The sequence below is a fragment of the Tasmannia lanceolata genome, unplaced genomic scaffold, assembly GCF_043159265.1.
Source record: "Tasmannia lanceolata isolate RefF3 unplaced genomic scaffold, GAP_Taslan_0.1 ptg000002l, whole genome shotgun sequence".
NCBI lineage: Eukaryota > Viridiplantae > Streptophyta > Magnoliopsida > Canellales > Winteraceae > Tasmannia > Tasmannia lanceolata.
In genome coordinates, this window is record NW_027518679.1 from 58,722,229 (window position 1) to 58,736,265 (window position 14,037).

General features: G+C 40.3%; 1 protein-coding gene across 1 annotated transcript; it reads right to left on the bottom strand.

The window, feature by feature from the left end:
- Positions 1-303: 303 nt before the first annotated feature.
- LOC143881580 (putative pectinesterase/pectinesterase inhibitor 21) lies at positions 304-4,351 on the bottom strand. Its single transcript, XM_077384738.1, has 3 exons — positions 3,905-4,351; positions 2,009-2,711; positions 304-1,292 (listed from the first exon to the last, which is right to left on the bottom strand). The coding sequence occupies exons 1-3, from the start codon at positions 4,247-4,249 to the stop codon at positions 586-588; spliced, it is 1,755 nt and encodes a 584-aa protein (XP_077240853.1). The 5' UTR covers positions 4,250-4,351; the 3' UTR covers positions 304-585.
- Between the last annotated feature and the right edge of the window lie 9,686 nt (positions 4,352-14,037).

Below are 14,037 nucleotides of genomic sequence, written 5' to 3' on the forward strand. Positions count from 1 at the left end.
TACCCAAAGGAAGTTCATTCCATGTAAAGCTTCTCTTGGACTTGATGGTGCTTGATGATAAGTAACTCATGGCTAGTGATGTCTTGGATATTTTTTTTGTAGTGGAACTAGCAGTGTGTTTTCAAGCGGTAGAATGTGAAGAAGTGAATATGGGAAGAATTATATTGATTGTTGCTGAAGATAAGAGGATAGATTTATGCCCTCGGAATGATATATAGAAGCAACATTCTTGCCTTCTCTAAAAAGGTAAAACCGTTCACAGTGAGTTGTGATATAAAGCTCATCATAATAAGATACTAGGGAAAGAAGAAGAAAACAGACTTAAATTGCAAACCCTTCTAATGAAAAGAGACCATTCTTTTTCTCTTTTAGATGATTATATTCTTTTCGAGGAAGGGATGACATTCTTTTACAAAACTGTACGAAATTATAACTACCGAAAGGAAAATGATAGGGAAAGTTGGCCTCTTCTTTTATTATCTTGGAAGCCTTGGTTAGTTTAGCCCTTCACACACTGCTTATTGTTTTAAGAGACCCAAAAAACACATTTTACTCCTTTTGAACAACTATACAATACAAGTTGTTCTAATGGATAGGCAACAATCCAGGAGCGTAGGGCACTCCAGTAGCCTTGATCCATTGGTTCCCTTGAATGAAGACGCCGGTGGTGAATTGCTTCGCATGGTCAGCGTTCATGATCGAGGTTTTAACACCGCGCCATTTCACCCTCTTTGTTAGAGCTGCACCAGGTCCTCTGTTATTAAATTCGGCGTAAAAACATGTATTCAGACCAAAATCTCCCATCCATGGAAGCCACCCCTCGGGGCGAATCAAATCACCCAATTGAGATTGGATGTAGAAAGTTCTTGAGTATTCCTTCCATGGGCGGCCGAGGTATGTGGGGATCTTGTTCCTCACTGGGTAGTATTCTTTATCAGCCACAACAGTGCAGTTATGAATGATAATTGCGGTGGGCTCGTGCCTGTCCTTCCTTCCTTGAGCAGTGACTATGTTCTGTTGGTTGTCCATTGGCTTCCTTACAACAATCTTGCAGTTTTGGAAGACAACAGCGGCATCACCAAAGATGAAATCTATGGTGCCTGAGATGGTGCAATCACGGTAGAATTGGCGGTGGGTGTGAGCATAGAGTGTGTCTTGGTACCCATCAAACTGGCAATTGTAGAAGACGGACTTGTCAGATTGCACGCGGAGAGCTACAGCTTGATGCTTTTGTGGACCAGCTGTGTTCTGAACTCCGAAGTTCTTTCCGATGAAACCCTCTCCAACCACAGCTGTGCAGTTTCATTTTATAGAAAAATTAGGTTAATATTGCTGAAATCAGAAAAATGTAGGGGTGTAACTTAGGTAGTGCTGAGGCTAACCCTAGCCCAACCTGAGATAGCATTCCCTCAACCCTAACCTGACACAACCTGAGCTTCGGATCAATCATGGTCAACCCTAACCTGACACGCCTCTAAATTTCTCAACCCTAGCCTGACCTGTCTAATCCACTTTTCCCAAATTGGGTCAGGTTGGGTTTGGGTTAGCCTAGAGCAAAAACAAACAAAAAATTGATTTAGGATGAGTACCCGACAATCAAAGTTTGCCACTTGTACCAAAATTTCCCTTTTCATGACTACTCTGTTTAAGTTAACCTGACTTGCTCGGTTGTTGGTCTCTTGTTTCCTTCCAGTAATAAAACTGATTTGCCTAGAATTATTTAAAAAAGTACAACCCTATGATTTTGAAAATCACTACAAAATTAGAGGATGGAGGTCAGATTCGGGTTGGGTTGCCCAAGGCCTCAATCCCAACCCAACCCAAATTTAATTAAATTGGGTTGGCCTCTCCCAAACCTAACCCAACTCAACCCGAGGAAATGCCAATCCAACCCGAGCCAATATTGGGTTGAACCCAACGGGTTCTGGTTGAGCCCAACCCAACTTGCACCCCTAGAAAAAAGTGGGCTTATATGAACAATGGTAAATGTTGTAACAGTGTTAATTACCAAGAGTAGCAGTCTTGAATGTAGGTATTCCATCAATGAAGTTGGCGTTGCCAGTAATAATGGTCTTTTCCGGGCCTTCTCCAATCAACATCACATTCCACATGCTCTTATCGATCATTACCATTTCCTTGTAGACTCCCCCCTTAACATAAATCACGTAAGGTTTGTTGCTGTTCTTGGGGATGGTTGCAATAGCTTCATTGATGGTCTTGAATTTTCCACTTCCATCCTTAGCAACGACAACGTTAGGTTTAACGCCGGCAGCGAGCAGTTGGCGTCTCCCATCTGAAACCCATGATGGGAAATCATTGCTAGTCTCTAGGAGTCTTCTGTGATTCAAGAAAGGGAGTTTCAAGTCCCCAAGGACAGTGGAGAGTTCATTGACAATGGCAAGGGAGTTGCTGGTAAGCTCAGAAGCACCTATCAAGGCTTTCTTCATGGAAGCTCCGGCGGGGCCGGTAGTATTATCGAACCCATCCACGCAAGTGTCTTGGTAGGTTACAGAGGCACTGAGCCAGATCTTGAGATCATCTATCAATTGTTGGAGCTTGTTGAGATTGAATTCTCCAAATTTGTTCAAAGAGCTCTTAAGATCATCAATGGCGTAACCCATCAATTCCTTGCAGTTATCAAGAGCCTTGGAAGCTCTTGGGTCCTTCTCGGCATCCTTCAAGACCTGGGATTGTTCCAAGGCCTCTTTCACCTGTTGAAATATAAATGATTAAATAACACCGTCTATGATAGCTAAAGCTTTTGGAGTAATTGGTTGTTTTCACATGGTATCATACTGTCATGGTGGGTCTTTGGTTCAAAACCCAACAACTCCTTGATATTAAAAATCCACATACATGATCAACCCAAAAAAGATGGGCCACATGTAAGATAGAGTGTTGAAGTATAAGTTGTTAAAAGTATAAAAGATAAATACTGCCTTTCTCCAACAACTTAAGCTTTTGAAGAAGTTAGTAAGTTAACATGGTATCAGAGCCAAAGGTCTCGAGTTCAAACCTCCTGGATAGCAAAAATTTGCATGCGATGGTTGGCCCAAAGTGAGACCACATGTGCCACGTGTTTGCCAAGTGGGCCACACGTGTGGGGGAGTGTTAAAAGTATAAAAGATAAATACTGCCTTCCTCTAACAGCTTAAGCTTTTGGAGAAGTTGGTAAGTTAACATAAGTGATTAAATAACACAATTTCTAATAGCTTAGACCCTATTCGTTTAAGATTATGACAACCTATTGTGATTTGTGAGTGCCAAACCAATTATTGGACCCAAATTTAAACATAATTTTGAGTCCAATAATCGGTTTGGCACTCGCAATTTGTTAGCATAATCTTAAAGAACAGGGCCTTAAGCGCGCTTTTGGGGTAAATGGTTGTTTTCACCATGGTTTTAAATTTCGGATTTCGATGGAGACCGACACCGAAATCGATAAAATCCAAAACGGTCATTTATTTCGGCCAAAATTTCAGAATTTCAGTCGATATTTTGGTTTTTCCGAAATTTGCCCCAAAAAATCTGTTTTTTTTTAATATTAATTTAATATTTCACCTAAATTTCGACCAAAATTACCGAAATTTCAGTAATTTCGGCCAAAATTTAATATTGAATAAAATATTAGTTTCGGGTTTTGTACCAGATTTCGACCAAAACTTCGAAATTTCAAGGTCTGAAACCGAAATTTTAAACCTTGGTTTTCACATCGTATCAGAGCTATTGCCTCATGACAGGTCCTTGGTTCAAAACCCAACAACCCCTTGATATAAAAATTTCATGTGTGCAGCCATCCCGAAAAAGATAGGTCACACTGGAGGCAAAGTGTTGAAGTACAAATGATCAAATAGCACCATATCTAATAACTTTAGCTTTGGAGTTATTGGTTGTTTCAAATCACCTTGTCCACTGCAACCTTGAAAGCGAGCTTGACAAGCTCTTTCGGGTCGGTTGTGTTACCACCAGAGGCGGAGGAAAGGCTGTCGACGCAGGCCTGCTTGTAATCGGTGGGCTGACAAATTTGCTTGATTGCTTTCATGGACGAATGGATTTCACCAGACCGACTATCACCGCTGGTTGTTGCCGCAGTGTTGCCGGAGGTATGGTGATCTAACAAGCCAACGGTGACCCCCACAACCATGGCTACCAAGATTAGACTAGACACTACTATTATGGCCATCTTCTTCTTCTTCTTATTATCATTGCCTCCTCTTTCGGCAATATGCCCATAACCTTGAGACCCCATGTTGGGATTTTATTTTATTTTTGTTCTTCTTGATTCCTCCCTGCCTTACAATCTAAGCAAGGCAGAGTGAGAGAGAAAGAGGACGAATTTGGCTCTTGGCTCCCCCTCCATCCTTTATAGTTACAGCTAATGGATGTTGAGTTTTGAAAGTTGGTTAGGGTTCCTTGAAACAATTGGGTGATGGAGAGATTAACAGTTGCACCCCTTTTCTCGAATGAGTTTTTGCCCACTCATTTCATGTCCTAAATTGCAATAGAAACGGAGAGAGATGGAAGCCATATTTTTCTGTTTTTATTTTGAAAAGGTCAGCAAAGACCCTTCATTATTAACAAAAATTGCCGTTTATGGTCAGCTAAGACCTTCATTATTAAGAAAATTTGCCATTTATGGATGGCCACCTTTTCTTTATGGCTCCCGGGATTTGGAGGAGACGAAGGTTGTTCTAATTATTAAATATTCACAATAATCCCAATATAGAGAGAGAAAAAAAGAGTTCCTACACCCTAGTGTAGATAAGTTATCTACACCCTAGGCTTAAAATACATGGGGGCCACATTGTTTGGGTGATCCAAAGCATTCATTTGATGGGCCCTCACATAGATAGGGTGTGCCCAAAAAATCAACTCCATAGGATCATTCCAACCTTACGATTTCTGGAGGTAAAAATGGACGTATAAACATTCACAAATATGTCAATTTTTTGCCTCCATAGTTCGAAGGGTTAGGATGATCCTATGGATCTGACTTTTTGGGCACACCCTATCTATGTGAGAGCCCATCAAATGAATGCTTTGGATCACCCAAACAATTTATCCCCCACTGTATTTTAAGTCTAAGGTATAGATAACTCATCTACATGACTAGGGTGTAGGAACTCTTTTCTCATATATATATATATATATATATATATATATATATAGAGAGAGAGAGAGAGAGAGGGAGAGAGGAAAATGATTGTGAGCTTGAAGCTCATATAGCTTATATGAGCTTGAGGGCCAAAACACTTGGGTCCCACATTTTTTGTGGTGATCCAAACCATTCATTTGCAAGGCCCCATCATAGATAGGGTATGTACCAAAAATCAGCTCCATTGAATCATCCTAACCCCTCCAAAAACGAAGGGCAAAAATGGGCAAATTTGTGGCAAACGGTATCTGTCCATTTTGCCCTCCACTTTTGGATGGGTTCGGATGATCCTATGGAGCTGATTTTTTGTACACACTCTATCTATGTAAGGGTCTTTCAAATGAATGCTTTGGATCATCCTAACAATGTGGGCCCACATGTGTTTGGGCCCTCAAGCTCATATAAGCTATATGAGCTTCAAGCTCACAATCATTTTCCTCATATATATATATATATATATATATATATATATATATATATATATATATATATATATATATATATATATATATATATATATACACACACACACACACACACATAAGAGAGAGAGACACACACACACAGAGGAAAGTGTTCCTAAGCTATAGCTTAGATAAGTTTATCTAAGCTATAGCTCAAAAACACATGTGGCCCCACATTTTTGGGGATCCTAAGCATTCATTTGGAAGGCCCTTCGATGGATAGGGTGTGCAGGCCCTTCCATGGATAGGGTGTGTACCAAAAATCAGCCCTATAGGATCATCTTAACCCTGCCATCTGTTGAGGGAAAAAATGGGCAGAAACATGGACACACAATATCTATGCATTTTTCACTCCACCTGATTGGGTTAGGATGATCCTATAGGGCTGATTTTTGGTACACACCCTATCCATGGAAGGGCCTTCCAAATGAAGGCTTTGGATCTCCCAAAAAATGTGGGGTCACATGTGTTTTTGAGCTACAACTTAGATAAGCTTGAATAAGTTATAGCTTAGGAACACTTTCCTCATATATATATATATATATATATATATATATATATATATATATATATATATATATATATATATTACAATTTAGTTTTAAAGGTTATGACTTAGCCAAAATGTTCAACTTTGTCATAGTATTTTCACTAAGTCCCTAATAACTACTTATGTAGCACATGGTGACAGGCCATGCAACCCTAATTAACAAAACAGCAATGCCCACATTATTTTTTAATCTGATTATCGGAACTAATTATTAAGGAAAATTGCCATTTATGTACGGCCAACTATTCTTTATGGCTCCCCAGATTTGGAGGAGATGATGGTTGTTCCGGTTACTATTTTACAAAAAAATACAAACTTTCCATATATAATTTTTTTTAATGATTTATTTGCCCATTTTCTATTGGGAAATGATACCAGCATTGCAATGTTTTAAGGAAAAATTGTCAATTGGTGACACAAAAATGCCAAAATAGTGGATGGGTGACACCCTTTTGAAAGCTTGTGAACGGAAGTCGAAACACCTTTTTCGGACATGGCCTTTTACCCAAATACCCCTCATGGCAAAAAGAACACGTTAGAGTAGATTTTTCTCTCTCTTACTTTTCACCTACCAAAATTTACCGCCAACCTCTTGCAAATTTCTCCATTAACGCCTGAAACCCACGAAGTGTAAGTGAAAGTTAGTAGCTTATCTACTCTCTTAGGATTAGTGCTTCCATTAATGCGTTTGAACCCTGTCTTTAGTGTGTGATAATAACCCTGTCTGTATTGTGTGTGATAACCCTATCTTTATTGTGATTGATAAACCTATCTTATAACCCTTTTAAAATGGTGACTTAGGGCTTGTGCTTTTATTATCTCTAAAACCGTTCTTATAGAGTTGCTACAAGTGAGTTGAATCTCTTCTAGAGTTGGTACCCTACTAATAAAGTTGGTATTAGTGTTTGATGACCCGAATATAGATGGTTTATGTAAACCCTTTTGTACATGAATCACAATTTTTTGCACTTGATAATACCTTATTTGCTGTTGGTAAGTCCCATATATTTACCTGATAAACCTGTTTTGACACTTGATACACCTCGGGGAGGCTTGGTAACCCCATTGGAGAAGGTTGAAAGCTCTTGTACATTCTTGGTAATTCCCCCTTTACTTACTTGGTAATCCCTTTGGGTGCGTTTGGATAGCCGGCATTAGGAATCGGTATCGGTATCACACTCCAATCTGATTCCAATTCCCCCCGTAAACGGATACTGATTCCAATACTAGTGTTTGTGTACGTACTGGAATTTATCTGGAATCAATCATGATTTCCATTCTAACGTTTGGTACCATCTAGATCGACACCAGAATGGAATCGAATTTCAATGTAGTCGGCCATTGTTGAAATTGAAGGGTAAAAAGGTTTAATTTTTCAATAATGTCCAGATTTGAGGTGCAAGGGAGTTAGCCACTATTGGCTATAAGTTTGAAGCGCAAAGATATTGGCAGGACTCTGTAAATGGGTTACTTGCAAAGGTCATTATAATACCACAGTATAGTCTTCCAATTTATGTTTTTACCACTATTTTCATCAGTGGAGATAAAAGGACCCATTTAAAAAAAGTTTAAAACCATTAAAAACATTGTTATAGAGATAATTCAGAAGGAAAAAGCAGAGATAACGGGAGATGTAAAAAGGAAGAGAGAGAGAGACCCATATTTGGGCTTGGACCAGATTCAGTAAGATAGGGGGAGAGAGGTTTGGTTTCGTTGATAATAGAGAGAGAGAGAGAGAGAGAGAGACCCATATCTGGGTTTCGATCACCGAATCTAGCAAGAGAGGGAGAGAGCTCTGGTTTCAACCAGATTTGCCTACAAGAGAGAGGGGGGGGTCACTCTCCCCCGTCTCTTAATCCATGGCGGTGGTGTTGATTTGCAGTCGGAGAGGAAAGATCTGTGTCGTTTTGCAAAGTCGTAGGAGACAAGATGAGATAGGGAAGTTCGTTAGAGGAAATTCCTAAAATTAGAAGTCGAAATCGAGGTCAATCGAGCGGGAGATTTCACGCCTTTTTTTACTGTTGTTTCCGGGAATCAGAATACCACCCCCTTGGGTGGGTATCAGAAACCGCCCTATATTCCCATGTTTATTCCACTCGGAGTCAACAATACTTTCCCATTCCATTTGGAAAGTTCAACCAAACAGTAGAATCGCCCAAACCGGTATCAGATACCGATACCGATTCCCGATTTCAGTAATCCAAACGCGCCCTTTGGGTACTTGAAAACCCCCTTTCGTAGAGAATTGAAAAACCCTAATTGACTACTTGAAACCCCCGTTAGGGACCTGATAATCCCCTTAGAACATCTTGTGTATTGACTTGCAAACCCCCATTGAGGTAGTGAAACCCCCCTTTAGAGTTCATAACCACATTTATGAACTTGGTAACCCATTGTGTACACCTTGAATAGCCCTCAAGGAGAGATGATAAGGCCCTTTAGCAACAACTTGATAACCCCTTTCAGAGGCTTGATAAACTCTGTTTAGAACCCCTGTTTACAATTTTAGAAAAATGTCTGAAATAATGGCTTCTCTTCTTTTACAGTTTGATGGAGATTTGAAGGATGATGTTTCTTGGGATATGTCGGGGGAAGAAGACATTATTATCGGTCAGCCGTGGAATCAATTTCGACGAATTTGAAGCTGCAATCCAAAGAAGAATTGGTATTACACAAAGGCAGGTTTCACTATCAATAAAATGTCGATATGTTGTTGATCCATATAGTCACTTTAATTGACGTCAATGACGATGATGTCATCCAAATAATGTTGAAGATGTTTGATAGATACATGTTAATTCTGTGATGATATACATAACGAAGAGCATAATTGACAATGGTATTAATTCTTTGAATTCGTCAATACTTCCCCCAAACAATATTTGTACTAGTAGACCCTCTCTTAATCGTATCATTCCTTCTACTTCAATTTCGTCCCAAAAGCGTCTGTGTTTTGAAGTGGACTTGCAAAAAGACTACGAAAGTGAATTTGATAGGAGATATGTAAGTGAAGAGATGGGAGGTGCTCCAGCAGAACCCGGCATAAGGTATTGCAGTTATTTGGAAATCTTTCAAAACTTCCATATTTCAATTTATGAATTAATCATATGGATTGAAACTGATTATATATTGCCGAACTATGCATGTCTCAAATTGACTTAAATGAAACATTAGCAAGTGGTTTGCATGCCAACCATGTTACTGGAGGTATCGATGACTTCCAAAATGTGGGAGATGTTGAAGTGGACTTCAGTAATATTTTTTAAGATGGTTTCTTTGTGAGGATGATTACTATGATGATGATGATGAGGAGGAGGAGGAGGATGACGATCATGGAAAGATCGGTGTTAGTCCATGCACTCAGCCTATCAGTGCAGGTTCTCCTATCAGAGGGGGTTCTCAACCAGTTCCGACTGATAGTAGTCGGCCAATGGAAGGAGATGGGATGTTTGTTGGGATCTCATTGCCAATTACATGAATTGGAAAGTGGTGGTGGAAGTTTATCTCATTGCCAAAAAGGAAGGTATACACCATTCGTCCTGTCCCTCCTGCAGCTTCGAATCCCACCTATGAACAGTGGGAAACGGATGATGCTCATATCCGTAGTTTACTCTGACAGAGTATGATTCTACAGATTTTCGGGACTATGATGTAGCTTCCGACTGCAAAGAGGATTTGGGATCATAATGCGGTTCTATTTTCAGGCGTGAGTAACCTCTCACGTATTTGTGCCACATATTATGAGTGGATGCATCTTCGGCGTGGTGACACCCGTCTTTCTACATACTATGGCCAGTTTGTCTCTCACTGTCAGCAGCTCAATGTTTTCATGCCCTTAGGCTCTATTCAATTGTTTTCCCGCTGCAGCAAAAGAAAAAAAGGAAAGGAAAGGAAACTGTGATAAACATAAGTTATAACATTTCCACCTAACTCATACACCCAAAATATAGATAAACATCACATAGTTCATATATAAACGGTTCAACAAAAAATAGATAAACATCACATAACCAAACGGCGCAGAATGAGCCCCAACATCTCCACTCGGTCCATCTTGTCCAGAGAAAGGAAGACCTCAGCTTCCTTCTGATGCCCGTGCAAGTACACATAAGCATCAATGAGCTCAACTCTGGCGAAACCATCAATGTTCAGCACGGCATCTTTGAGGTCAGAGAGGCTGTGTACCTCACCAGTAGTAATTTTGGCATCAGCAACCATTTTAATGCCCAGTCTGCATATAAAACCATAATGTGAGTCAACATACCTCATAAACAAGTGGAAAAAAGTCTAAAATGCTACTTCCATAGGTACTAACCCCACACCAATGGCTAACCCCAAAAACCATGGAACACTATGGATGTCCTCTTCACGCTTGTCTTTCAAATGCTCCTCATGGCGCTCATCATATGCATTTAAGACTGTTTGGCTTTTAGGGTCCCTCCTTTTTCATCCGTTCGTAAGACCTAGCTCCCATTCTTTATCACCAGGCCAGCTTTCCTCCGGGCGGTCTATTAGCTTACTGGTCGCTCTGGAGTAGCTCGCCGCCTCTTTTGTTTCCGTCCTATTGCTCGCCTTTTTAACTTCTGCCTTACCCTGTGCTTAGCTACCCTTATTCTCAGGAATAAAAACCTGCTATCTTGAGTATTGAAACTTGCCTTAAAGGGTTCATCCTTCGCCTCTCTGAAATTTGCTTTAGCCTTAACTACTGGGCGTGGCCTTTGTTACTGACCTTCGAATATACTCCTTGTTAGCAAGTCTTACGGTATATTAATATAGCATTCTGCGTTAGCCTTATGGACACCGGAAGCTTCAGCCCGTTCAGCCTCCGTTCCTGAAATGAGAGTCAAGCTAAGAACAAGGAATCAAATATATACATTCATACGGGCGCCGGGACCTAACCTCGTCGACTCTGGTCCCCCAACCTCCTCCCTTGGCTTGGCAGCTATTCGGTGGGCTGTCCTACATACCCGGAGCCGAGAGTACGTTGCTTTCCTTGCTTTTTGGTCGGTCATCCAAGCGTACTAAAACGGAGTTTCTTTATCTTTTTTATTGGCCTTATTTACCCTATAACTTGCCCCTTAGGCGCTATGGTGAATAAGGGGACCCGCTTTTCCTTTCCCAGTCCAGTCCCCTCCCTACGGCCTGCTGCGGACAATGGTAAGGCATCTTGTTCATAATCGCCTTGTAGATAAGATGGCTTCCGTGAGGGGTAGTTTGTGTTAGGGAAAGCGAGACCCGGGCTTACTCTATACCTGCGCGAAGGTCTATCTCCCTCCCTTCCTGTGCTTATTATCGGACCTTTGTTTTCCCCTACTAGGGCACACAATCCCTGGTCAACGGCGGGGTTTGACTCTGGTCACATTGACGATGATGACAGGCTGTCATTCATGCACGCAGCGGGCTATAATATAAGGAGTTGTTGAGAACCCGTAGTCAACATTGAATAGTCCAACTGCTAGCCACAGCTTTTTTCAAACTTGATGTGCTAACCTCCTTCCTTGTGGCATAGAAGCGATAAGATGCTCCACTATACCTGTTCACTTGAAGGTGACAGTCTGCCCAACTATCAAATATGCCCACCTGTCGTCCCTTGAAAACCACATAAAACTATCCTTCGCCATTACCTGGTACCACATCAACAACACATACATAGTTCCATAAAATCCACCCATTAAAAAGAGATAGAATGATGCACTAACAAACCCATACACCCAAAATATAGATATAACAATTCCATCAAACCCATACATAAGTTAGTTCATCAAACCCATCAAACATCACATAGTTATAACAATTCCATCAAACCCATACTAACAAACCCATCCATAAGTTACAACAATTCCATCAAACCCATACACCCAAAATATAAATAAACATCACAAAAGTAGTTCATATATAAACGGTTCAACAAAAATACCCAACAACCCAAAAAAACCATCAAACCATAAAAGGTACTCATAACTGCATAGCCAAGCACCGAATAATGCGCCCCAACATCTCCAATCGGTCAATCTCGTCCAGAGAAAGGAAGGCCTCAGCTTCCTTGTGATACCCATGCAGGTACACATAAGCATCAATGAGCTCACCTCTGGCGAAACCACGAATGTTCAGCATGACATCTTTAAGGTCAGGGAGGCTGTGCACTTCACCAATAGAAATTATGGCATCAGCAACCCTATTAATGGGTCATCAACCAATCAAAAGTGAGGTTACCAACATACAAAATAGGATCATCAACCCATTCCCTTGGTTGACAAAGCTACTGGATGTTGGAATTCAGGGTATCAATTCCCTCAAAATAAGTTATCAACCATTCGGAAATGGGGTGAACCCATTCACTAGGTTGATAAAGCTACTGGAATTCAAAATTCAGGTTATCTACTCCTTGAAAACAGGATTACCAATATTCGGAAATGGGTTACCAACGCACAAGTTGGATTACCAACTCATACCCTGGGTTGATAAAGCCACTGGAATTCACAATTCGGGTTATCGACGCCCTCAAAATTGGGTTACCAACATTCGGTACTGAGTTATCGACACACAAATTGGGTCATCAACCCAATCCCTGTGTTAATAAAACTACTGGAATTGACAAACTAAGTTATCAACTCCCAATTTTTTGGGTTACCAACATTCAGTAGTGGGTTACCGACACACAAATTGGGTCATCAACCCAATCCCTGTGTTGATAAAAGTACTGGAATTGACAAACCAGGTTATTGACTCCTAATTTTTTGGGTTATCAACCCATTCAGTAGGTATTAAAGCTACTGGAATGAGCGATTATGGGTTATCGACTACCTCAAAACGAGGTTACCAACATTCGGAAGTAGGTCACCGACCAATAAAATGGGTTATCAACCAATTTCCAGTGTTGATAAAGCTACTAGAATTTGGCAACCGTCTTATCAACCTCCCATCTTATGGGGTGACTGACAATGCAATGTGGGTTATCAACCTAAAAATTGGGATACCAACAAATTACGTGCGTAGATAAAGTTACTGGAATTGGAAATTATGCTTACCAACCTCTCAATTTTTTGTGGTGATTGATATTGTAAAGTTGGTTATCAACCCAAAAAAGGGTCACCAACCAATTTACCAGGTAGATAAAATTATTGGAATTAGAAATTAGGCTGACCAACCTACCAATTTTTGGGGTGATTGACATTGTAAAGTGGATTATCAACCCAATAAATGGGTCACCAACCATTTTATCAGGTAGATAAAGTGGGTTATGAACCCAAAAAATGGACCACCAACCATTTAAATTTACAAGTTCCTGAGCCATTCACAAACAAGTTCCCACGTTCAACTTCAAACACAAACACACATCATAACCTATTTTAATTTACAAGCTTCCTATCCATTAAGAAACAAGTTCCCCTGTTCAACTTGAAACACAAACACACTTGTCTAAAACCTGTTTAAATTTACAAGTTCTCCACCCATTCAGGAACAAGTTCCCTATTCAAATTGAAACACAAACACCATAAAACCTGTTTAAATTTACAAGTTTTCCAACATTCACAAACAAGTTCCCCTATTCAAATTGAAACACAAACACAAACAGACACCATAAAACCTGTTTAATTTTACAAGTTTTTCAACATTCACAAACAAGTTCTCAACACTGGAAATGGGGGATTATCTATCTGAAAGGGGTTCAAAACACTGGAAATGTAGGATTATCATTCTACCTATAGGGGTTCTCAACACTGGAAGTGGGGGATTATCAATCTCAAAAGGGGGTTCCCAACCCTAGAATGTGGGATTATCAATCTCAAAAAGGAGGTTCTCAACACTGGAAAAGGGAGATTATCAATCTCAAGAGGGGGTTGTCAACAGTGAAAGGGGGTTATCAA

What these genes read in the sequence shown, in the direction of transcription:
- LOC143881580 (XM_077384738.1), bottom strand. Translation starts at nt 4,249, where the DNA reads ATGGGGTCTCAAGGTTATGGGCATATTGCCGAAAGAGGAGGCAATGAT. An exon ending in TCAAGGTTGCAGTGGACAAG is followed by an intron (nt 2,712 to 3,904) that starts GTGATTTGAAAC and finishes ATATTTCAACAG; the next exon opens with GTGAAAGAGGCCTTGGAACA. An exon ending in ATTCAAGACTGCTACTCTTG is followed by an intron (nt 1,293 to 2,008) that starts GTAATTAACACT and finishes GAAACTGCACAG; the next exon opens with CTGTGGTTGGAGAGGGTTTC.